Source organism: Rissa tridactyla, chromosome Z, assembly GCF_028500815.1.
Source record: "Rissa tridactyla isolate bRisTri1 chromosome Z, bRisTri1.patW.cur.20221130, whole genome shotgun sequence".
NCBI classification, from domain to species: domain Eukaryota; kingdom Metazoa; phylum Chordata; class Aves; order Charadriiformes; family Laridae; genus Rissa; species Rissa tridactyla.
Genome location: NC_071497.1, coordinates 42,088,660 through 42,114,916, shown reverse-complemented (window position 1 = coordinate 42,114,916; position 26,257 = coordinate 42,088,660). Strand labels below are relative to the sequence as shown.

Sequence of the window (26,257 nt, the reverse complement as noted above, 5' to 3'; positions counted from 1 at the left end):
CTACACTAAATAAAGCAAAAAGAATGCCAGTACAGATGTATCTTTTTAAAGTTACAAATAGCATCAGTTAGGATTCTTCCTTAAAGCCTCCTGAAACAAGCAAAACCCTCCTTGTAATATTTAAATCATGCAGTATTTCTTAAGAAGCCAAACACAGGAAAACAAGAATGTACCAATTCACTACTAATTTTGTTCTTTATGACTTTACTGCACATTTCTTTCATGCTTGAATTGAATTACCACTATTTAACAGGATATTGATTTTGTTTAAGAAAGAATTGTTATGCACTTTGTTAGTGGAAAAAAAAAGACTGCACTGTGAGAGGACAGTTACAAATCATCTTCAACAACTGTAATACACATATAAATATCATACTGGTATCATTGATCTAACATCTGCAAGAATCATATATTGCAAATCTTTGACAATATTTCTTTTAAGTAGTTAAAATTTTATAGAGTTGTAATATGTAAAATTTAAGGACAACCAAAGAATCTCACACCCAACAACCTGATTAGAAATTAAAGCAAACAACAACAAAAAATCATTATTTAGAGATAAATTTTAGAATATTTATCATTCTAGGTAGAGCACTCTACACATGTTCCGATGAGACAAATACCTCAGAGCTTCTGATCAACAAATAAATAATTTAGTTTAATCCCCTGCTTTTCAGGTCAAGGAATAGAAAACCGGGTTGTTTGATTTTGCTTTTTTAGATATGTACGGCTACCAACAGCTGAAAAACTGCAATATATTTCTTTCTGATTTTTCATTCAGAAGTACTTTTAATCCAAAAGAGGAAAAAAATCCCACCTTTCTTCACAGACATACATTACATGTTTACTATTTCTTCATATGCTGGAATCAAATATTACAAATGTTAACAAACTGACTGAGAGGACATGTAACTTCTGTAATTTGTTCTGATATGACTCACTGGGAATAAAATTGTAAGAAATCAGTCAACAGCATTACAGAATATCCTTCCACTTCTCACAGCTAAGGAACACTTAGTTACATTACTTTTCTTTTCCATTGCTCAAAAACAAATGCTACATTCAGAAAGCTGTGTTAATTTAAGACAAATCGCTCTGATTTTATATGCAAGAATAATATCCCAAGTAGCATCTTTGAACATAGCACAAGTGTTGACATTAAAGCTAGGTAATATATGAGAACAAATTACTGAAAAGAGTTAAGATCCCCTGTCATTACTATTCTCCATGGTTATTTTTCTAGTTAAGCTATAAACAGGTTCACAAAACTTCTTGGGACAAATACTATCCTAATGGTAAAACAGTAAGCCATTGCTCACTGTCCTCTTTGCATGAGACAAATAACCTAAATGAAGAAGCAAGCAAACTACCTTTGGACACAAAAAGGAAAGAGATGAGTTGCAACTATATGGTCTCTTTAGGAAATTTGGCCCTCAAACCGGAAAATTTCCTTATGCCTATGTTGTGCTTGCCCTGTTTTGTCTGCATGAAAAAAAGATTTCTTAAATGAATGAACAATAGCATCACTCATGGCACACTGAAAATGAGCTGTACTGCAAACAACATTCTACCTGCAATGTATCTGTTGACAGAGACCAGCTACAGCTATTCATATAGTACTTTGCAGAGAACACTGTCCTGTGAAAGCTGCAGTACAGAAAAAAAGAAATAAATCAATTAGCAAATCTGAGAGGAGTTTTATTTTGGAAACATTTTCAAAAAGAACTAAGGAGTTCAGGAAACATTGTTCATTTCCTGAGAACACTGAGTGCATTCACCATGAATCACTAACTCTCACTTGAGATCATCATTAGTTTCATAAAAGCAGAATTATAGAACAAAACATTTTAGGAACAACTTACCAACCAAGCAACGGCGTACAATTTGCTAATAAAGCCATGTGTAATTTGGGAGAAAATCTGATCCTCAGCCAGCTAAAAAACAAGGAGATGAGTAAACTGCTTTAAATGACATAGGTCTCTTGTTAAAGAAGGTGCTCAGAACAAAATTTTCAACCATCTTAAATATTTAATGTTACGTTCTAAAAGGTTAACATTTCCAAACAAAGGATTATTTTCAAATATATATGAGGGAATACAAAGTTGCAGGATATCCTTAAGTACATGTTTTTCTACCCTTGATAACCTGTGGTGCAAGGTGTTACTTAAAGTCCGACACCTGGATAAAGATCTGATCTGTTGGCTTCATAAATAGATGACATTAAACATCTAGACTTTCGATGTTAGTTTTTGAACAAGTTCATTCAGCAGCTTCACAGTCTTTTGGTTTTCTTCTCCATTATGTTTAATTCTGTATGCAGTACGGATAAGAAGACTACAAACTTCTTTGCGTGTATCAGTTGCCTCAGTAATCTGAAAGGAAACAGAAAAGAAGGGAAATAATGCAATTTTTTTGCTAAGGACTAAGAAGTCTCCATTAATATTTGCAACAACACCACAGATTTGTCCCTCACCACTGAACATGTGACATGCTCTAAGTTCAAAAGCAACTTCACCCAAGGTGCCTCTTTTCATACATCTTGGTGGAACTGAGAAACTTAGAGATTTTTACTGTTCTTTCAAATTTAAGTGAAACAAATCAAGATGTCAAAAAGTTTTAAAAGGAAACACAAATGAACAGACAGTGTAACCACCCAGAAGTCATCTCCTTAGAAAACAACTAAAAGCACATGAGGGTTTTGGGTGGGTTTAGGTACACAGTTCAATTGTGTAAAGCTTTCCAGAGTAAAAATAAACACACCTCCACCCGCCCAAAAGATGGCAAAGTACCAGGAAAAGACCCTAAATTGCAATTCTTGCAGATCAGGAGGGACTCTACTCCACGTTATCTCTGCTGTCTTAACCCCAAAATTTGCTACGCTAACCAAACCCACTGCCATGCATCCCAGTTTGGTTTCACACCATTCTGCTTTTCATATATTGTCTTCAGGCCTTTTCAAATCACATGGAGAGCCTAGCTACACATTAATGATTACACAGATACAGTGAAAATTAATCAGAGACTGACATACTCTGGCCTATGACAGCTCATGACCACCCGGCACTGGGGGGGTACTCAGAGTTTTGGAAGTTAGTTATATTGCTTTCTCTAAAGAAACAAAAAATTGCCTTTGGTCTTCCTGAAGAGCTTTAAAGCAGCAGACTAGTATATTACAGTATCACTGCTCAACAGCCGTACTCCTTAAAACAGAAATACTAAAATCAATAGACTGTAAAAATACATACAGCCCCCTCAATTTCATCATACTTTCTTATGCCAAGAAGAAATTCATCATTTGTGAACTTAAACCTAAAATGCTAGAAATAGCTTAGCCCTTCTTAAACAGAAAAATGTTATGTCTGTTTAGTCAGCCAGAAAGAATAACCACCAAAATAGTTTTCCCGTTCCCTGTGTCATGAAATCAGACTTCATATGCCCTATACACTGCTGCTGAAAGGAAAAACTTCTGAAGTGCTAAAACCACGCACTGGCCCTAGACCTGCTGGCACAGGAGACTTGTACTTCTTAAAAGAGTATAGTTTTATAGTTAGAGAGAAATAAATTCCTAATCTCATCCTGAAATAGCACTATTTATCTTGAGAGACATAAACACATTATACTGTTTGCATGAATATACCCGAAGGTTTTCACCAACAATAGCAAGATATTGTTGCGTGCTTCCAACATTTTACTCCTCTTCAGCTTTTTTCACACACTAAGTGACATTCTTTCAGCTCTTTGTTCTTTTGTTCTTTCAATTATTACACCATTTTCCTCTCAGGCTTTGCTAAAGCACCGAGCTTATGCCTCATCAATGCTAACACTTAGTAACTGGCTGTTTTACATGACGGAAAACAGAGAGAAGACAGTTCCATCATCTCTGCAGCAGCTGGATAATTAAGGGAGCAATGCGTAACTGGGAAAAGCAAAATGTTTGTGCATGCTATCTATGGCAGGTGTAAATGAACTGTAGGTATCCCTTAACTGCAAGCTACTACTCCAACTATTTCTGCAGCTGTATAGTCAGGACAACAACCTTTTCAGTGAGATCTTGCCAAGAAGTGTCAAGAAGGAAAATATTTTGACTGCAGCTGAAATAGATATGTAGCAGGTTAGGTATAGTTACCCTAGTCATGATCTTCTTTAATTCCGTGTTATGTATTTTCTTTATTAAGATGTAGGAACTTGAATCCAAAACAGTAAAAAAAATTATATTTTACTTAAAAACTGAAAAAAAGGAAGAAACGCTCACATGGTAAATAAATTCCTGGGCAATCATTTGTCCACCAGAAGAAAAGAGCAAAAAGTTGGTAAGAAGATGTATTATAAGATGCTGGTTACAACATTGGTCTATACCCATTACAGTGTGTACAGCAGCCTCCAGATCTTTGACGGAAAGAACCGTATAGCTGAAGAGCATTGTTAGATGACTGTAGACTGCTTGAGCTTCTACCTGCAGAAAACAATTTCAAAGGACACAAGATCAGAGAAGAGTAAAGGTCATACCTTATGGTATTTTTCCTTTGGATTTATTCACTAACAGGAAACCGAATCCTTGGCAGAAACTACCCAAACATGAAAAGAGCTCGAATTTAAGCAGCAGGGAGAACAGGGAAGGAAGGGCTGTACACATTTCTTTTATACTGATTCACACACACAGAAGTGGACAGAATGGATTTTTTAACTTTCTTTGGTCTTACAAACTACAGCAGGCAGGGCATCAGGCCAGGATTTGACCTTTTTTAATAATAAAAGGAAATGGAGAAAGTCCCTCAGCAGAACATGGTCAGATTTTTGCATTGTGGGAAAAAGAACAGAGGTTCCTCAAGGGCTCATTTCAGTATTGCTGCACAAATCAATTAAATCCCCATGCAACCTGACCTCAGCTGATAAAATGTTCTGGTAAGAATGTATTTTTTTCCTTCTTCCTGTGTTGTTTGCAACTTATGGTTTTACCTTTTGAGTTAGCCAATAAAAGCTGATTTTTACTGGGAGTAGAAAACAGAAGATTTTGGCACCTACACAATGAAAAAAGAACTATAAGCAACTATTGCAAAAAATCCTAACAATAATTCTGTTCATTATATTAAAAATAAACCAAACAAACTGGTAGAAAAAACCCCAAATGAGTAAGTGCAGAAACAATGGAAAAATATATCACTGCAGACCCAAAGAAAAGGACACACGTTTCTCAACCATGTTCATTAGGACAATTTGTTTCAGTCATTTACCTGACCTTGCTTTTCTCATTCCTGCCCTAATAACAATGCCACATAAAATAGTCTGAAAAGTCTGAAAATTCTTGAATTATGTCCACAACATATATTGTCAGGCAACAAATAATACCAGAACTTAAAGAAAGGTAACTGGAATTCTTCAAGTTTCTTTATCCCTTTGGGCATCCTATTCTTGGTGTGCCTCGATCCCACGTGCCACAGGCTGGAGATTGACAGCAGAAGGCTCTGCTCTGTGAGCTCAAATACCCTAGGAGACTCATTCTTAGTGCCAAAGTTACTATGACCAACCTCCAAGCTTTGTTCCTCCAATGTTTCAGAGTCTAAACGTATGAAAGGACTCCAACAAATGAGTAAATATTGAGGAGCAGAATATTCAGTCGTGAACATATGAGTTAAGTCTAGTGAACTGCAAAAGTGGCCTTTTTCTTCTTTAAATAATTTTAGCATTATGTATTCCAATCTTGCTGATATAAAAGATGCTACCTAAAGTAAACAGCAGGAAGACAAAATCTTAAGTCATGAGTGCATGCCTTTCCACACAAAAATATGTTGAATTAAAAGTCCTTCAGCTTGCCATCTGCCAGAATTTCCCATCCCATCTTAATCCTCAACTGGTGAAAGGTGCAGGACTTGAGGAGAAAGCCACTCCACTTGAAAGCTGACAGCTAACCTGCCAAAGTACAAATTAAAAGAAAAAGCAAATATCTAACTAAGGGCAGAAGCTTTGCATGAACTGTGGGAATGCTTCTGAAGTAGCCTGACCTGTGGAGAAAAAAACAGTCTTACTTGAAGTAACTAAAGAAAAGAATCATAATGAACTGAAATATTAGACCTCTGGGAACAGACAAGTAACTGTGTGGGCTATCAGTGGAACAGCTTTTTTCTCACTGAAGTTTGTCACAAGTTATGACAGAATAACAAACTAATGGAATAGGGGACACACGGGGAGATGATTCTATGTATGGGACAAAGTGATTTCATTCTGTGGTGCTGGAGTTAGAACAATGTTCCATACATAGATCTGCACTTATAGCCCTTCAGTTTCATTCACTCATGTTTACTGTTTAGGCATCACCTTCTTTCCCAAAACTGCATTCTAAAACCAACCTTGGTTTCCTTACTTCACTGTAGCTCTAACCTAACTCTGCTCAGCCAACATCCCACCACAACTCCTTGACTATAAGAAATTAAAGAGAAAAAAAAAAAATGGGATGTGAGCTTGCATTTGTAGTGCCATCTGGATGGTGAGAAGGGAAGGGAAGGAAATAAAATATTGCAGAACACACTGTTGTACATTGACCATTAGATGTAAAAAAGCATGCTGTTTTACTAGCGTGGTGTACTGAGCTGCATCTTTATATCAAACAGAATCCATTTTTGAATTAAGGGAAACTAGAGATGCTGCAGCCAGATTTTCAGTCTGGGCTTTGTAGACCAGATTGCTTGGGCTAGTTCAAACTTGCATAATAGGTCTAAATTAAAGGCTTTCATGTATTTGCATGCATACACAGACACACAGCACTCTGCATGCGGTACAGTGTGTGAGGTCGGAACACTGTGTCCTTCTGTTAGAAACGTAGCACGTGGGAATATAACATACTTGTTACAATCTCATACATGCCAAAAATCAGTAAAGATACGTAAGAGAGAACAGAATAGATGGGCAAGGTTAGGATTCAGGGCTGTGTCTGATAAGTACATTTATTGCTTCGTCTGCGGTTGTGATTTCTCTTGGGTTTCGTTCTCAGAAGATGGCGTAACACAGGAATGATGAATTCTGCCACACAGTGATTTAAAAAATACCATTCCTAGAGCAGTTTTACTTGTGATTAAAATCATCCAAGATATCCAAAAGAAAGCCAAGAAGGTGCTGATCTACATAATATACTTTAAAAAGAGGAAAAATGTTTTCTAAATGTCACCAAGAAAAGCCACAATAATTACCTTTCAACTTCTCCACTGCAACACAATTCCCAGGAGACCTTGTAAAGCCAATACCTTCTCCAGTGTAGACCTTTAATTTTTCTGGTATGCACTATTTGTTTTATAGCAATATGTTATAAGCAGACTATTGACTGCTAATTGCTGCTTACTATCACATTACCCACCATTGTTTGAGTCCTTTGTTGATTTTCATTCTGAGGACAGTGGTAAAATGCCAGCAGCCACAGCAGAGCATCTGGTTCTACAGAGGCCTTCAGTAATTGTTCTGCTGCAATATCCAGCCATTCTCCAAAACGAGCAACCAAAAACCAGATTTCAAAAAGGTCAGCAAAAGAACTGGAAAATAACAAAGATACAACTAAGTATTTCTTGTTATTTAACATTTTTAAATGTCTTAAGTAAACTGCACATGACTTAAGTACTGACATGAAGATAAAAATCGTTAAACTACTCTTCAACAAATAATGCCTTACCTGCTAAGCATACAGCTATGTACTACTCTATTATCTACATCACGATCAAGTGAGACACCCAGTGCTACTATCGCTTAACTTTGTCAGTAGAACAGACTGTCCATAACACCAGTTTCTAATAAACTGTGGCAAAACACTGTGTATTAAAATATACATCATAAATTAAACCTTATCATTTATACTCTCCAGTTTAAGGATTTTCAAAACTTTAAATCATGTGTCAGATATTGTATTCTAACATACTGTTGCCGTATATTGTCTTCCAGTTTCTCTCTCATGTTTTCCAGGTTATTTTCTAGTTTTTGGTAATTCATGAGGAACACGTTTTTCGGTATTCATGAGAAATTACACTTACATGTAAAGTTTTTAAGGATATTCATCTGCTGACTTTTAAAATTCACGTCCTCTTTAATGAAAAATTTTAAGGTATTTACAACTGGGTTACTGCAGTAAGAAAAAGTAAGGCTCATCTCTTCACTTTCTCACAGGTACTCTTCTAAAGTTAAGATAAGGCTAAAGAAAAGAGAAATAATGGAGAGATGCAAACTAATGGTAGGTGTCTCCAAAGCAAAAAGTCAAACTGAGTGTAGAAGTAAAGACAGACAGAAAGACAGCTGGAAGAAGATCAAGAATCAGGAACAATTATTAAGTTTGGCAAAAGCTTGAAGAATTTTTTCTTATGTGTTATTCCTGGGGACTCCAAGAGCTGCTGTGGCACCCTTCCCAGGAAACTCCAAGAGATCTTAGAAATTTCAGGTGTTGATGAAGTTATCTGAGACCATCATGTCAGCTGGGGAATGTGACAAGGTCATACTTGGAATAAACTGATTTATCTTTAAGACTTTCTGAAGAAGTGGGAGGCACAGTTTTATGGATGAAAGTATGATGTGTGCAGATAGTATTCTATGTCTGGAGGATGCTGGTGGCTGACATTGTCTACAGGTGTCCCAGAAATTATCGATCCTGTAAATGATATTGTCTATATACCACAGAATCTCAGGGTCTCAAAATCCCATCCCTAGGTACAGCAGTATTTATGGATAAGCATGATCACTGACATCAGGCATAAGAGGTGGACATAAAATCTTAGAAAGAAAATAGAGTACTGAGGAGACTGCTACAACAGCCACTGTCGTTGATATTCCAGAGCTTTTGGAGGGGCAGTAGCATGGCTCAGACTGCAGGGAACTAGAGGTGTGTGACAAAATCTGAGACTAAAATTCCTTAACTAAAGGAACAGGATCAAGCACTGGTAAAGCCTTTGAAGATACTAGAATTTGGAAATGCAACGTTAAATACCTTTGAAAAAACAAATGTGATAGTGACCTAGGACAACAGCCCTCCTTTCAACAAAATAATCTACTTATCTGACCATAACTCCATGCTGTGACAATGTAAGTGGATACGCTATCTCTAAAACCCAGTCATGTACAACTGAAGATGAAATTTAATTAAATGTTAATTACTGAGAACAGATAACTGTACTTAGGATAATATTGAGACAGTATTTACGACTGGAAGTGTGCATAGCTCAAAGGCTAAATACAGCTCCCTAAACTTTAAGCATTAAACTAATTTTAACAGGAACAGCAGAATAGAATGTACTTCTTGCCTGGAGAGCCTAGGCACCACTGCACTTACAACTCAACATAAATCCAGTACCATCACAGTGCCTGGTTTGGAGTCACGTACCCTCCATTTCTTTCCCCATTGCTGTTTCTGCCTGCTCTGTAGCGGCACCTATGTCAACCGCTCCACTGTCATTACCAAAAGTGGCCCTTCACTTTTCCTGGGACCTTCCCCTGCAAAATGTACATCGGTTGATTTCTGGTTTAAAACGTCACATAATATTTATTGTTCATTGACTTGACTACATATAATAAAAAATGGCATAGAAGCAATCTATTGATTAGAAGTACACAGAAAGCACGTTGCTATAATACTTACAATTGATATGAAGTAAAACCATTGAAAAACAAGTTATACAAATAGAGAGCACTGACTTTAAGAAGCAAGAGGATACATTGTATAGTTGTATTTTTGCTCCTCTGTTAATCATATAGAGTAGAAAGGATGCAGAATCAGGAATGAAGCAATAAAAGCAAATTGAATGCCATTTCCTCATGGATATTAGTATTTAAAACCTTAGGCCAGATCCATTTTCTTTGTAACTGAGAGTAGTTTGGTAGAAAACATAATTATTGCATGAGTTCTAAAGGAAGTAAGAGGATATTCTGGAATACTATTCAAACTAGTGTACTATCAAAGCAAAGGGGGAAAAAAAACAATATAAGCCAAGAAAGGGCTAGGCAACAAAAGAAGAACAGACATGCTTCTATTATTGTAACACATTATGATTGACGGTATTTGTTTTATTTGTTTGTTCTAAGTTTGAGTTACGTGTTTCTTTAAGAAGCCAGGGTCTGCTACTGGTCACACTCCAAGGGCGGAGAGGTTTGATAGACGTCAGGGATGAACAGGCAAGATATAGCACTGAAATGCAGCTCATACAGAAAGTGAAAAGCCGGCAGCAGACAGCCCAGCCTCAGAGGGAACAGCAAAAAGCTTTTTTCTGCCACTCAACAAAAATTAAAGCCTCCATGAGTTAACTGAAACCAAGCATGGATGCAAGTATCTGCCTTCCAGGACACAGGGGGGACAGCTGGGTAACTTGTTTTGCAAATCAATCTGGCCTAGGCATTCCATGTCTCTATTGAAATATTTCAGTTTTTAAATCAAGGTGAAATTGGTTTCTTTGAATTTAAAAGCTGTTCAATACTCTTTGGAAAGTTCACTCTTGGAGCAGACCTAAGCAGACTCATATCCAAGCTCTAGATGAGTCAGGTCTCATCACGCACTTGATAAGAAAGAATTACAGGGCAGCAACAGATAGAGATGTATCTTTTTTCATTCTTTTCATATAGTCCTAGAGCATCTACTACCAAGGCAGAATTCATGCAGACAAACACTATCAGTCATTATAGCAACTACTTGGACAAAAAAGACTAAGGGTAACAACAGGTCAGAAACGTGGGTGTCAGCTCAAAGAGCAACAGAACAAACAATAATACTGCAGTCTAGCAGTCATATTTTTATGGAAAAAAAAATCAAGAAGTTTTAAATTTGGATGTTTGCACAAGCCTGCAGAAAGCCAATACAATGCCCTTCTTAAAACAGTACCGCTCACAACAGGCTCTTTCTAATACTAGCTGCTTTTCTGGTTGGAAGAGTTGTCTTATTATTCAATCCAGAATAATTTTTTTTAAGTTTTGGGGGAGAAATGGGAGAGTAGACAAGTAAGCATTTCTGTTATACAGCTAACTATTTGCTGAAATTAAATGAACAACATGATTTATTTTACTCAGAGGCTTATTGGTCAGGTGTGTGCGTGCTCCAAAGTTCAAGTTCTTCATAATCTAAGTCCTATTCTTTAAAACAAAGTTCTATTTAGAGAATAAGAAAACGATGAAATGTAGCCACTGAAGACTTCAAATGACATGACTTTTTGCAAAGTAATATACACAAAGGACAAAAAGTTAGAAAATATAATACTGCTTACCTAATGTTCGTATCTTCTACTAATGCTTTGAGCGTATCCGAAATGCATTTCAAGTGTTGAGACCAGTGTGTAGTTGGCAGCTCTGAGGGCGGATGAAAATAAGACTCTTAAAGTCTAGTCTGCACAACTAGAACTGAACAGTGAAATTAAACGTATTAAGCTAGCATTAAAATTTGTGCAACTTGATTCGGTAGTCACAAAGCATTTAAAATTTCATTTTAAAATTTCCTAATTTTCAACAATAGCTATTACTGTGTTTCTTAGAACAATTAATTGACAAAGCCATGTGAGAAAGTACAGCTAGGAATATTCGAATGAGGCTGGTATACCCTTGTGTAAATGCTACCTCAATATTAATACATAATCAGTGGAGTAACTGATTGTAATGAGCTGAAATTATTGCTCATGAAAGACTGTACCATACTGAGCAGTGGTTTCTTGATCTATAGAAACACAAAACCGGAAAAAAAATATAAGGCTTGCAATCTAAAAGATCAGCAGAATTCAAGCTTCAGAGACAAACGGCAAGGCTATTTCTTGTAATATACATATGAAATTTTTCTTAATGACAATTAATAACTTTATAAGATAAAAATATTTAGGTTTTTTACAATCTCGGTAACTTGTCTTCATTCCTACAAAATTATGCACTCTTTCTTTGTTGTTAACTTCTGTTTTAGTTTTCTTTAAAGTTACATCTGTATTATCGTTACATAAGAATGAGATGTTTCTGCAAAGAAATACACTAAAATAATATTATGAAGATTGCTAAGTCAACACACCCTATTTAGGAAATGGCAAAATTTTGTCTTCATCCTTTTTAAAGTTATTTTAGGACGTATACAGATCATGCGGGTTGGCTAATGCTGCAAATATTTCCTGAAGAAACTTACCAAGAGGACGTCTGAGTAAAGCTGTTACAAGAGGCTGATGATGGTAAGGGAAGTAGGCCTTCAGTGGAAATCTATGCTAAGATACAAAATCATTATTTTAAGAGCTTTCTGTTCAGTTTACAAAATGAACCCACCATGAACAATTTCACATAAGGTAGTAATACAGACTGAAGCAAGAGAACACAAAAGTAACTCTACACTTAATTTTAGGATTTTGCATAAAGAAAGAGGGGAGGATATTTAGGAAAAGTTTGCTTAGAAAAAGTAATTGTTTATGGAATTTTAAAATACATGCATTAAAAAAGATTCAGAGTATGAAGAAAATTACACCTTAATATTCTTAGGCTTTTTCACCATAATCACAAAAGTCTTCACTCAATATTCAGAGGTTAAAAGAGACACTAATTTATTTAATTTCATTTTCCAGTGTAAACAAGTTCACAGATCATATTAAACTAGAAACAAGTAACAGCTACAGAATCTGAGGGTGTTATGTAGATTATTGCTTTATGTTCAAAAATGTAAACCTAAAACTCTTAGAATCTGATTCTAAGAGGTAGAGTACTCACAGGTAACAGACTTGTCCTCTGTTTATCTGGGTACATGCGATCTGTATACTGAGAACATTGCTGTTTGTATAATTGAGACTAGCAGCAGCATCCCTTTAATCTTTTTGTTCTGCAAACATCTACTACAGGCACATGTAATGTGTAGCATGCATGCGCAAGTGCAGTATGAACCCCCTTTGAGGTGGATCACCAGAGGGCGGTGATCATTGACACGAAGTCTAGCTAGAGGCCAGTAACTATGAGTATAACCCAGGGGTCCATATCCGGTCCACTCCTGTTTAACATCTTCATTAATGATCTGGATGATGAGGCAGTGTACCCTCAGCAAGTTTGCTGATGACACAAAACTGAGAGAAGTGGCTGATATGCTAGTGGGTCATGCTGCCATCCAGAGGGACAGTCTGGAGAAATGGGCTGACAGGAACCTCATGAAGTTTAACAAGGAGAACGTATGAAGTCCTGCAGCTGGGAAGGAACAATGCCAGCCACCAGCACATGCTGGGACCCAACCAGTTGGAAAGCAGTTTTGCAGAAATAGACCTGGGGGTCCTGGTGGACACCAAGTCGAATGTGAGCCAACAATGTGCCTTTGCTGCAAAAGCAGTGAATGGTATCTTGAGCTGTGTTAGGCAGAGGGTTGCCAGCAGGTCACTCTCCTCAGCAGTGGTGAGCAGCCACTCCAGCAGCCAAACCTGGAGTACTATGTCCAGTTCTAAGCTCCTTAGTACTAGGGAGAGATGGACATATAGCAGAGAGTTCAACAAAGGGCCACAAGGATAATTAAGGGACTGGAGCATCTCTCCTACGAGGAAAGGCTGAGAGCCTAGAGGAGAGAAGGCTCAAGGGGGATCTTATCAATGTATCTAAATACTTGAAGGGAGGCTGCAAAGAAGATGAAGCTAGGACCTCTTCAGTGGCGCCCAGTAACAGGACTAGAGGCAATGGGCACAAACTGAAACACAGGAGGTTCTGTGTGAGTTTCAGAAGACACTTTTTTTTTTTTACTGTGAGGGTGACTGAGCACTGGAACAGGTTGCCCAGAGAGGTTGTAAAGTCTCGGTCCTTGGAGATATTCAAAAGACAACTGGACATGGTCCTGGGCAACTGGTTCTAGGTGGCCCTGCTTGAACTGGGGGGTTGGACAAGATGACCTCCAGAGGGCCCGTCCAACCTCAACTACTCTATGATTCTGTCATTTCCGTCTTCAAGTCTCCATACGAATGACCTTAGAACTCTTCTATCTCCCTTCTTTAGCAATAAGAAATTATTTAGCAAATAGATCATCTGTTGAAACATAGACTGGGAATACAGACTCTATAAAATGTGATAAATTTCTAAATCAAATGAAGACCATACTTACTAACTCATTTCTTTTGATATACATGCATGCATCTTACAAACAGAATGACACATTCTCTCTCTACTCATTTTTTTGTTCTGTAAACAACGGTTAATTCAAATTACAGCACACTAATATATACGGTATTCTGAGACAGTCTATGCATCACTGGTATGGTAAGACTCTAAAAGTCTACCTGTCAAGTGGAATTAGGTTAATTAAAAATTAATAATCCCTATACTAAAGTATGCATACAGCCAATTAGCTTGCACCAAAAACCCCCATGAAAAAGCAGTCCTTGACACAGTCAGTAGTAGCCAAGACAACCCACAGCATGAGTTATGTATGAAAACAGTATTGTAAAGTAAGTGAAAACCAGTTTTCAGCATACTGTTTAAGCAAAGCAAAAAATGTTTGCTTCCAATCACACAAACGTAGTATTTTAGGCAGTTCTTTCCTTACAAAAGCCATCACAAAGTGCAAAACAAGGTACAAAGAGACAGGACGAGTTTGGATGTGGCTGGTTATAATAATTGCCATGGTGCATAACAGGAAAAAAAAGTTGAATACTGGCTTAAAATATTTATCCAGCAATTTGAAACAAAATTCCCAGGTGAAAACAATGACAATTCTGAAATGATAAAGACAAAATAATCCTGGAGGAACTTATAATTTCCATCAAACAAAACCATGAACTCTAAGTTCATAAATTTACAAGTAATGTGACCCAAATATCCTTAGGTCAGCTTTCACTACCATCACAAACTTGAAGGAGATCTGCTTGTACAAAACATGGAAAAGATTATTCCAACAGTGATCTCAGTACACCCACTCTTAAATTTCTTATTCATTGAAAACACAAATGGTCTTTTTTCCTAAGTAGGTTTAAACCCCATACTCCAGTTATACATTTTTCATTCTCCCCAAACCCCGTAGCACCGTTTTTTCACACTCCAGCTTTTTTCCTGCCAAGCCTTGTTCTCTCTAAATAGTCTACAAAGTTATTAGAGAAGACAGCTATTTCTGACAACTGCCACATTGCAATAGAAAATCATTCTCTTCCTACCTTGCAAACCTGTGCAGCTGACAGACATAACCTGGTTCTTTTGAAAATTTTGTGGATACATCTGTTTGCCTAGCCTTTTTTTCAATTAACTCTACTATACATTCCTAAGGTATCAGATGACCCAGCCAGAACCCTCTTCATCCTCTGTCATTAATGGTTTTACCATTCCCCTGTGAAATGCTAATGAGGCACATTATGTCCTGTCAAGGGCATCCAGATACCACAAAGATGGGTGCCTTATGAATATATGCAATATTGGTATGACAAAAAAACACATTATCTGATTTAAACAAAGTTTAGGAAGCAGTCTGTGCCTGCATTTTTGCTTGCCAACTGTTAGTTAACTTTATGATTGATTCATAAATGGTGAAACAAGGGTTCTTAAGTTCTAATATTGAAGATATACCTTAATTAGAGCCCATGAATTAAACTGTATACAAATTAAATACAGGAAACTTAACTTTAGAGGGATATAAATCCCTTTCAAAAAAGTGGGCGATAGTCCATGTCACAATGCCAGCAGGTGAAGGACCTTCACCCTGAAGCAAATGCATCACGTGCACAACAGTGTTAGCTCTTGAGTGTCTGATGGGTGTGGAATCTTTACTTGCGTTCTCCACACAGTCACCGCCACCTGGGGCTACACAGTGTGCTGCTGACAGGTAGCCAGGGTGGCATAAAATTAACATGCACAGCACCTATATATTAAGCAAGACAGCTGTATTTTCATCCTTAATTCATATCGCCTGAAGCTAGAAGACAGATTCAATCACACTGCTAATTAAGGCCAGAATGTCACAAGTTGTAAGAAGTTCCAGAATTCTCTTAACTACCATCTCCCCAAAACCATGCAAAAATCAAAGGAACTGGAAATTTTCTCAAGTCTAAAGTGAAAGCTATTAAATTATAAGATACATTCCAAACTTACATCATATGAATAGGAATTAAACAAACAATCAAAATGGTCAGCATGTGAAATGACAGTGTGATTCGGGAACCTGAAAAGAAGTTTGCAACCTATAAACAAGACAAGACTTTTTGATATCTCCATTTTGAAATTTCAAAATGAGAAAAAGATGCTGCTCTTGTTTAAATTAATACATACAAAATTAATTACACTTAATTCAGTGTATCAAAATCTCCACAGAATAAGAGGCACTAAGCTGGGAAATCTGAAGCTTTAGACTGAGGAAAAATTTCTGAGAAGCCACTGTTGAAGATCAGAAACTGAAACTAGTACATATTCTGAGTCTTTCACCTTTTGAACAGACAAATATGACTATTCAGAGTTATTATCTGTTTCATTTATTATCACAAACCATGCTACTGCAGAAGAAAAATGCAGCTAAAATTTTTCATCCTTTCTATCAAAGGTGGATGACCATGATCATGTTCATTATACAGGCAGAAACTTCAGCACCAGGGCAACTGCCCTGTGAAAATCAGTTTAGGTTGCAGGATTACTCCAGGGTAAAGTCAGGTAAATTGCTCTTACATATTGGTTCCACACTATAATTTTATTCACAGGTGCAAATGTTTGAATTGAACTTTTGCATGTATATACAGCTGTAGAGAGATGCTATTATTCAGCTCATTATATTTAGTCACCATTCTTAACAGCAGAATGCTCTTTTCTTGTGAAATTTTTTATCTTTTTACTGAAAAGTAACATTAAGAAACAGATCTTGACTAACCTCCTTGTTTTCATTCTGATGAGCCTGAAGGAAGAGCTGTGTAAACACCTGTATTACGGTCAAAACTTCTGGAGTTCCATCAGTTTCCAGCAGTACATTCCTAAGCATTGAAAAGTTAGATTATGACAGATCAGATAATTAGTCTGCCCATGACACCACTGTTAATTGAAAAAGGTACATTCTTTGTATGCTGTAGATTCAAGTTGTGTCTGAGCTTATTATGCCAGTGTGGAAAACCAATAGAAATACTAATTTTGCAGGCTTTACAAATTTAATTTTTATTTAAAAAAAACCCCAACATATGCAACTTCTACAAATAAACTAGATTTAGTAAGTATATACAGACACACATAATTTACCCTACCTATGAGGGGGGAAGGTGTAAAATTAAAAAGAGACTACCACAATTTTATTAGGCAAATTTGGCATTTGAACAATCTTACTGGGTTCAGAGCAACTATTCCCATGCCTACAGTTAAGCATACTTTAGTTCTTTGCGGGACTCCATCCCACAGGCCATCTCAAATTAGAGAGAAAGTACAATCTAGTACAATCTCCTGGGATGTGTAACTGGAGGGAAAAAAAAACAAAACAGAACAAACTCCCCAGAAAAACAACCTGACTTAAACTGTTAAATATAACACTCCTACTGGAGACAGGGGAAAAAACAAACAAAAGCTGATCAAATTTAAAAGCTACATATTTAAAAATTACATAAGACGACAGAACTTAAAAAATACAGCTGCTGTTCAGGCGCTATGACTCCTTAGTGATCATTAAGCAATGAATCTGAAGCACAAACAGAAATCAGTGTATACCAAAGGCGTACTTTAGATCAGTAATTGCTACAGATTTAATTAGGGACGAACGCATTCCAATGTGCTTTCAATAGTGACATCATAAAATCCATGCTGGAGGTTCAGGAAGGTGAACGCTTTAACTGGCCTTCCATAGGGCATAATGTAACCTTCAGCAAATGGTGCAGAAAAACACATGGGCAGCAAAGTGTCATTTTCATCTCTTATTTGAAACACATGTAATAGTAAGGAGGGAAAAAAAATGTTAAAAGTAAGCTGCCACTGAGAGATACATCTTTTTATTAGAGAATTGGTTTGTTCTTTCCGTAATGATCTAAAAGATAAGAACGGCTAACACATTACTGTAGCAGGGAGATGACACAAAACTACAGGCACATATAATCAGTAATATAAACACAAGAAATAGTACACAGAAACTGGAAATGGTCTAGGTGTGTGGATTTGTGGATAGCCACACTTGGCAATAAAATAAGCTTCTAATTGGGAAATAAAAATCCAAGTAAATATCCCTGAGATAAAACAATTTAGCACAATCAACCTCAATAAAGAGTATGCAAATAGCAGGAAAAGTTTTTTCTGAAAGAGACACAGTGCTTAGATCTGTACTTATACAAGAATATTAACCCCCAAAATAAAAGTTTTCTGACAGGTGTAGAAACATAACACAGTTTCCAAGCAATGAAGTACAAGTTCCTCATCAGCGGCTCTCGAAAGTCTCACATGTGACTACACCTGGAATAGTATCTTAGTGCCTGCATACCACTTCAAGTTGGAAGGATGTCAGAGAAATACAACAAAAATGAACACATAGCTGCAGAAACCAAATGGTCTGCAAAAGCCAGCTAACATGTACGGTTTCACTTAAAACCAAGAGGACCTGAAACATAGTATTTTTAAAACATACTAAGGGTTTAACATTGTTTATCAACAATGTAAAGGAACAAGCATATTAAGTAGAAACAATGGCAAGCAAAAAAGGGAGCAGAAACGAAGGCTGAGCAACAGGAAAACATGATTAATTTCTAAGACAATTTGGAGCGTTAATACAAGTGCAAAGTTTTATTAGGAAATACTCTGCTGGACAAAGTTCTGCATTATCTGAGAAACGGCATCGCATCCATTTCTACCAAACCGAAAGTGTGCAAAAGAGTTATGTAGTCTCAGGTCATTTTTAGAAAATATTTTATATACCATGGCCTAAATAAGCCAAGAAGCTTGAACAAATTTTGTCTCCCTATACCATCACAACATACAGCCTCCAGCCTAAGACATTAGTACAGGTCTGTTGAAGTCACATCAGTTTTCAAGTGCATTTTGCTTTGGGAAAGCAACTGGTCTCAGCTATTCAGAAAATGCTGGCTGTGCTCAGACACTGGACCACAGCAGCAGAAAGGACTGCTGTGGCAATAGCTGCCGGGTGGTTGCACTCTCACCGTACAGCAGCCTACACGTCGTACAGCAAAGGCAGGGATGCAGACACACAGGTGTTCCCAAACACTTGCACCTGGGAGCCCTTTTTTCTCAAGAAGGAAAACACTTGATGAACAAAGAATGTCAGTCACTAAATACATTATTGTTATATCGAAACTGTAATACTAATAACTAATAACCCTGGCAGTAGGTCTACTTACAAAGAACGATAAAATAATAAGTCCGGTGAAGTGAAGAGAAAAAGCTACTGAAAACTGAGTACAACGTTCTGGAAGCCCCCATGTGGTAAACAATACCTATTGCTTCAAAATAATCTTAATGCATTCAAAACCAAAGTCATTATTAACAGGCAGATTAATTGTTTAGTACCATTAAGAGTGTATCTGATATTAATCCTGAAGACTATTAACATAATGAAAAGGAAACTAGACTGGTAACTGCAAAAGTTTTAGCTAAATTCCGTCTTCATGCTAGCATGGGCCAAGCCATTTCAGCATTTATATTTTACATCTCAAAATCATATTTCAACCACAAATCTCTACTGAAATACAAAAAAAAAGATAATTTTTAAAGGCTAAAATACAACGTAGTCAACTGTATCATTATATTATAATGTAACTTCTATGTAAAGTTCACAAGATTTTTAACATTTTTCATTATTTGTAGTATATTACACAGAAAGGGACACTAAGGCATACATCTAAAGAAAAAGACATCCTGAAATTATAATACAGCCCAGATTACAATACTGTTTCTTCTTGTGAAGAAAACCGCAGTTTAAACTGATCATTTGAAACACTTCCCACTATTAATTTCAAAACTTACTTGAAAATTTCATTAACAATTCTGAAAATGGCAGGATGGCTTGCTGCTTGTGGCTGTTGATAAACAAATGAAAGAAAATTAGTCATTAATAAGAAACAACTCAACTGCCACTATATAATTTACATCTTAACTCACGGATGCTATTACACTGCAATTATTAAACTGTAAATTTCAGATCAACTCTTACTAAACCTTCAGATTTTCTCAGGATTAGTTTCTTCAAAATAATTATGTCAAAGCCATGGAAGGAGATCCACAGTGATACCAAGCAGACTAAACAGCTGATAAATGCAAACACCTGGGATCCCAAATTGTTTATGACAACGATCACTAAAAATACTAAAGGTGGCAGATAGAATGAACAGGCTGCTGCATGCAATTGCTGGAGGCAAGAGACAGGGAGCAGATTTACAAAACACTTTTCTCTCCTCTTCACAGACAATCCCTTGTGGATATGCTTTGAGATTCTTGCTACATTTTCAAAATTAAATTCCAGAAATTGAATTTATTTTATCACCTTTGTCTTTAACATTACCGCATGCATTTTGGTCCAAGACATTTTTTCACAGTATTATCTTCTGTGAATTTCAGAGTTGCTAGAGCAAGCTAAATTTCTCAGTGCATCAAAATGTTGGGTTTTTTTAACTAGGGAAGATTTTTATCATGCTACGACACAAAAGGCTGTTTTACAAAAGTTGTTATATTAAATATGCACTAGTAAACACACTACTTTCTAATCCCATATTCTTAAATTCTAAGATTTATTAGCCTTTTATAGAACAACAAGAATAAAAAACTACTAACACATTCCCCAAATTATATCTGCCTAAGCTAAAACACAAAGTCAAGCTTTGTGTTTCTGAAGTTAGCACCTGAAAATTTGATACGAATACATTTCTTAAACAATCTAGAGTAATGCACGTTTAGTAGAACACATTCTATAAACTTCAGGATGCATGGAAGAAATAGCATTTATAAATGGCATTTATTCTAAGAGCTTTAACTATTCCAAAGAAAACTTTTATGCATTTGTTTCAAGCTAAAAAGTACCAAACAGAACAGAATTTTTTCCTCTTAACTTGCACACAGGCAGAATGAGGACTTTACTATATACAATCCCTGTATGATAATCTCAGAAAATAAAGAGACAACCTTGAATACAAACTATCTAGAAAAGCTCTTTATTTCTCACAGTTGTCTTTGCCATGCTGGAAATATTAGGCGGCACCTCATTTTCCCGTTTTACACTTTTTCTTTGTCACATGGCTGCAGCTAGATTGTCCTGTTGAATGTATGCCATCTAGTGTTCGAGAGTATTTACAGCCGGCGTTTTGGAGGTGTGAAGAACAGCAAGCAGCTTGGTGCAAGGCTGGTCTCCAAACTTCCGCTGCTAGAGGAAGAAAAAAAGCTGGCTGGCCGAGACAAAACCGACACGTTCGCCTCTTTTTCTTTTTCTTTTTTTTTAAAAAAAAAGGAAAACTTGGACTGGACGATCTCCAGAGGTGCCTTCCAACCCCAACCATTCTGCAATTTTGTGAAAACAGTGGAAAGAAGTAGGTTTTTCAGTCCTGTGGGATAAATGGTTGAGTTCAGCCATTTCTCCACTGTCTTGTCAGAAACTCTGCCTACCTTTGCACACATACTTCTATGATGACAAACCAACCCACTGTTGCTTAAGACAGGTTGACTATAAACTAGAAAGTGTCCATCAACACATTGCCACACATATCAAGATCAAATACTGGTTCTTTTGAACAAGAGCAAAATAAATGTGCTGTATGCAACAACGAAAAACCCTCCACCCTTTCCTGGCAGACAGCAGCAACCTACAGTACCCACTGCAGGAAACCACAATTAATAGCTCCTAGTATTTAAGCTAACTACTGAAATCAATATGAATTTAATCACTGGTTTTAAAAGGGAAAACAAAAAAAAATCCCCAACCCCACCACTGTTACCTAATTCCACAAGAGTTTGATCAATGGACTGCATGGAATTAATTTGCAAGCACTCAAAGTAAGAATGCTATTATAGTGCAAAAGCCTCCAAGGCAATTTGAAGATGTGCCTGTTGTGTAGCAGGACTAGGGCAGGTAGCACAATTCTGCTGTGGCCAGGAGCAATTCTGGAGTTTGGGAGGGATTATCAATTTCAGGAGGGATTCCCACAGTTTTTTCAATGTTGTTGACATTATCCCATTTTTTGGAAAATGAAAAGGCATTTTACATTTTAATAATCTTTTCTGCGACTATGCAGTATTTTTCACAGAAAGCTCAGCAAAGCAAACATACTGTCTACCAGGAGCTTGTTCCACCACTTTTAAAACATGCACAATACATATGGCACAACACACACTAAATCAAAAAGAGCCAAACACAGGGAGCTGGAACTGCATGTGTGGTATCATGATTACCTATTTTGAGAATTTGTGTCTCTTCAGAAAAAAAAAAAAACAACGACACACACACAAAAACACAGGGATTTTTGAAAGAAATAAAATAGGAAAAATACACTGTAACATACAGTATTACATACACAAGTTCTGTAGAACTACACTACTTTTGTATCTGTATTATCATAAAGAAGAAGCCTAAACAACTAATTTATAATACAAAGCCAGAACTGAATAAAGACATAATAAAAATACTTTGTATCTACAGGATGCAAGGAAATGGCACAAAGAGGAATACACTAATAATTGTATACTGTGTTTTATTCACATCATAGAATGCTCTCTAACAACCGCAAGTAAGAGTAAACATTGGTAAACAAATTGTGCCCAGGATCACACTGCAACAGATCTGAGGTGGCAATACCATAAATACCAGTTCTCTTGACTTCCAGATTCAAATGCAATTAATTGCACACAACACTTCTACAGTTAAACGCGTCTAGCTTTAAGAAACTACTACACTGCTGTATTTCAAATGTTATCTGTATTTCCACATTATATATTTACCTGCATTCCTGAATTTTATATTTACCAATTAAAAATAAGTGTCACTTAATACTAAGTGCCAAATGCATTTTTATTTTGAATCACATGGTTATTTAGAAAGCACAAATATCTTTTTAACAGAGGTTTTAAAAGCTCCTGAATTCATCTATATTATGAGTAAATTACTGTACACTATTTCAAAAATTTTACCATAACAGCACAGGTTTTGAAGACACGCAATACTGAGGGAACTAATTGTAACTTAGCTGGAATGCATTACAACAAGAAAAAAAAACTTCTAATTTTCCCTCTCTATCCTTCTTCCTTTCTCCCTCGTTAATGCCATTGGCACAGCTCCCAGTGAAAGGTGAGTGTGGATCCAGCTAGACTCAAACCTTGGGGATAAGGCACAACAAGAGGGCAACACAAGGGCATGGGAACCAGCGCAGTCTCCAGCTTGGTACCTGTCAGCAAAAGCAGGAGTCACCATAACACCCACTAAAACTGTATTTCCTCTGTAATGCTGTAGCGAAAATAACAAAAAGGGAGACCGCACAGCTAGAGCTTCAACTGCAGAGCGCGACACAATTTTGATGCTGGGTTGGACTTGGGAAAGCTGACAGGCAGGAAAAATAAAATGCAGCAATAATAGATGATTTATAATGGAGAAGCTGCAAAATTTTAAACCCTCTCAACATCTTGCACTTTTGTAACACAACTTTGAAAGAAATAAAACTACTTTGGAAAGCTATCTAAGAACTGAACATAAACTATAATTGACACAGATTCATTCACATCTCTTTGTACATACATGTGCTTTAAAGATCTGGTGTTTATATACATACCTATGCATTTCTGGTAAAACATAAAATTCTAATATGTGTATTTATTTACATTGCAGTTGTTAACGCACACATACAAACCTTAAAGTTACTTCAGAAAGGAAGACATCCACTCACTGACCAAATTCTGAAGAAGCTAAAAGACCATTTGTGATGGTCACTTCACTTGTTTTTATTACTTCTGAATAACTACAGAATTTCCAATATTAATTCCAGTTTAGCCCCAAACCCACAAACTTAATAGCATACCATATACACTATCACACTACAATTACTCTTGGAATTAAAATACATGAGTATTGCATATCAAGTTTCTTTCATAATAGAAGTGCAGTGGTTTACAACTATCTCTAGCAGTTTACTATGGATCTCTATAAGGTTTATGTACAGTTTGGTTACTGTATCAAGGTATTTTATTTAGATAAATGACTATGCTAATGCAATTATGAAATAGTTTATTGAAGTTTCCTTCTTATTGTACACTATGATCAAATCACTAACATATTTCTGCCTATTTGTACTCTAGAGGTTTTCTTCCAAACAAAAAAAAAATTTATAAATCAAGTTTTGTCTCATGATTTCACTTTTTATTACCATATCCATAAAGCAAACAGAGGTCACATCCTACAAATACCATAATCCAACTGCCAAAATATCCATACCCATATTCCTAAATAAATATTCAAACGCCTCTCTGAAGCTGCTCATCCTATTGTTTTTAATTTGTATTCCATCTTCCATTTATGCACCCTCCCTCTTATTAATGCCTATCAATCAGCACTATCCATCTTCCAACTGCTCTTTTCTTTATGTCTCCATTCATTCCACTCCTTGTCCACAGGATGTCCTCTCTAAACCAGCATTCAAAGCTGCTGCACTGGCCTTTCCACTCTGTGGATATCTTATCTTGAAAGCACAAAGTCTTTGGAGCAGGGGCAAGGAAGGACAACCTAAGCACAGTAATGTTCCATTCTTTTCAGGGATCAGGATGTGAAGACAAGGTAAATAACATCGTTAATAAACAATAATAAACCAATAATTAAAACAAAGATTTTACTTCTTTTTATACATAACCTAGATTTTGTTTGTTCCTTAGCCACATGTGGTACCATACACTGTATTCAATTCAGTGTATCCAATACAGAAAAATTAGGCACAGGCCTTGTATATAGCCTTGTCTTTTGGAATACCTAGATCCCCAGATGACATGTGAAGTGCTGTAGATGCCAAGCATTTACAAGATTTGCAAGTATTAGGATGGATCCTAAAACAGAAATTTGCAGATTCAATTAAAAAGGAAGAATATTTAAAGATACCATTCTTTTCCAATCTAAAATACATAGTCTTCAAGCAATTTTATAGGTTGAAATTAAGACATTACAGGCCATTTTTTTATATCTATTTTATGAAATATATAATTTAAGTGCATAACACATACTATTTCACACTGTAATTAACAATTATGTTTACATTTAGTGTTGCAAACTAGCCCATTATGTTTGAGAAGGTATTGTGTCATATTTCTCATAGGAAAGATTTTTGGTGCACTGAGTAACACAGCATTTGAAAACAAACTTTAATTGCAGTTTAAGTAATGTTTTGTGTTAAGAATTTTGTTCAGGTTTGCAAACAAAACCAAGTAACTAAGCAGTCCATAATAAAATAATATACAAGGAATTTCAATTGTTTAAACTATTAAACTCCCAAGGGCACAGAGATTGAAGTAAAAACAGATTCAAATCCTTCCTGGCCAAAGTTTATAATTTTTTAAGACAGAGGGCAGGCACTCAGCACCCCCAACAGTCAGATTCTTGTCTCCATCCATTCTTCATCACTGGATGGAACCTTTTTTCTCTTCTACCAATTCAGTGTGAAAGCTAAAAATTTAGTGACGTTTGCAAGACTCAAAATTTACCTTTGCATTAGCAAGTTATATGCCACATGACAGCCATTTCCCTCAAATACACTGATGTATTTGAAAACTCTCTGAACTTCTGAAGGATGAAAGAGCAGTATCAAATGTACTACATCCCGCACATACCAGTAATGAATCTTTTATGACACAGGCCACTTCTTCCAGTGAATTCAACTGAATGGAAACTAGCTGGTCTAAAAGATGTAATGTAGCTTTTTCAAGGCTTGGTAAGTGACGAAGCCAGAGGCTGATGACAGCTGATTCAGGCAGGGAGATCTTCTTCCTGATTTAGAGAGAAAAATACTGTTTTCCCTGAGAAACTGAAAGGAAGACAAAAATGTACTTTTTTTTTTTTTTTTAAGTGCATTGGGGAATAAGAAGACACAAAGATCAACCTGCAGCAAGAGAGAGAAAATCTTGTTTACAGTACTCAGTTCAATATCAAATAATAATGGCAAAGAATAACAGAGAGTCACCATCATCTACAAATTAAACCTTACCACATGTCTTTAAAACCTAAAAAATTGGTTCTGACGGATCCCAGCAAAAGGAAATGGAAGGTTTAAGCCGGGAGTTCCCTTTCTCTCTAGAGAAAGGTCCTGCCCCACACTTGTGCTCTTTCAAACCCAGACTGCTTCCTGCAGACCAGTCAGCTCAGGAAGTGACAGCAGCTGACAGATACGCAGGACAATCTGGCTAAATCAAAGCATTACCT

General features: G+C 36.5%; 1 protein-coding gene across 5 annotated transcripts in view; it reads right to left on the bottom strand.

The window, feature by feature from the left end:
* Window positions 1-240: 240 nt before the first annotated feature.
* Window positions 241-26,257, bottom strand: part of FANCC (FA complementation group C) — an 85,449-nt gene continuing 59,432 nt past the window's right edge. For 4 of the 5 annotated variants that reach the window (XM_054186773.1, XM_054186774.1, XM_054186772.1 and 1 more), the window contains 8 exons: window positions 25,669-25,825; window positions 19,849-19,901; window positions 16,775-16,874; window positions 12,107-12,182; window positions 11,214-11,295; window positions 7,346-7,517; window positions 4,253-4,453; window positions 241-2,372 (listed from right to left, as the gene is read on the bottom strand). In XM_054186773.1, coding sequence (XP_054042748.1) covers window positions 2,229-2,372; window positions 4,253-4,453; window positions 7,346-7,517; window positions 11,214-11,295; window positions 12,107-12,182; window positions 16,775-16,874; window positions 19,849-19,901; window positions 25,669-25,825 — 985 coding nt within the window. In that variant the 3' untranslated portion in view covers window positions 241-2,228. The remainder of the gene's footprint in view (window positions 2,373-4,252; window positions 4,454-7,345; window positions 7,518-11,213; window positions 11,296-12,106; window positions 12,183-16,774; window positions 16,875-19,848; window positions 19,902-25,668; window positions 25,826-26,257) is intronic. The other variant, XM_054186776.1, reaches the window with a different exon arrangement.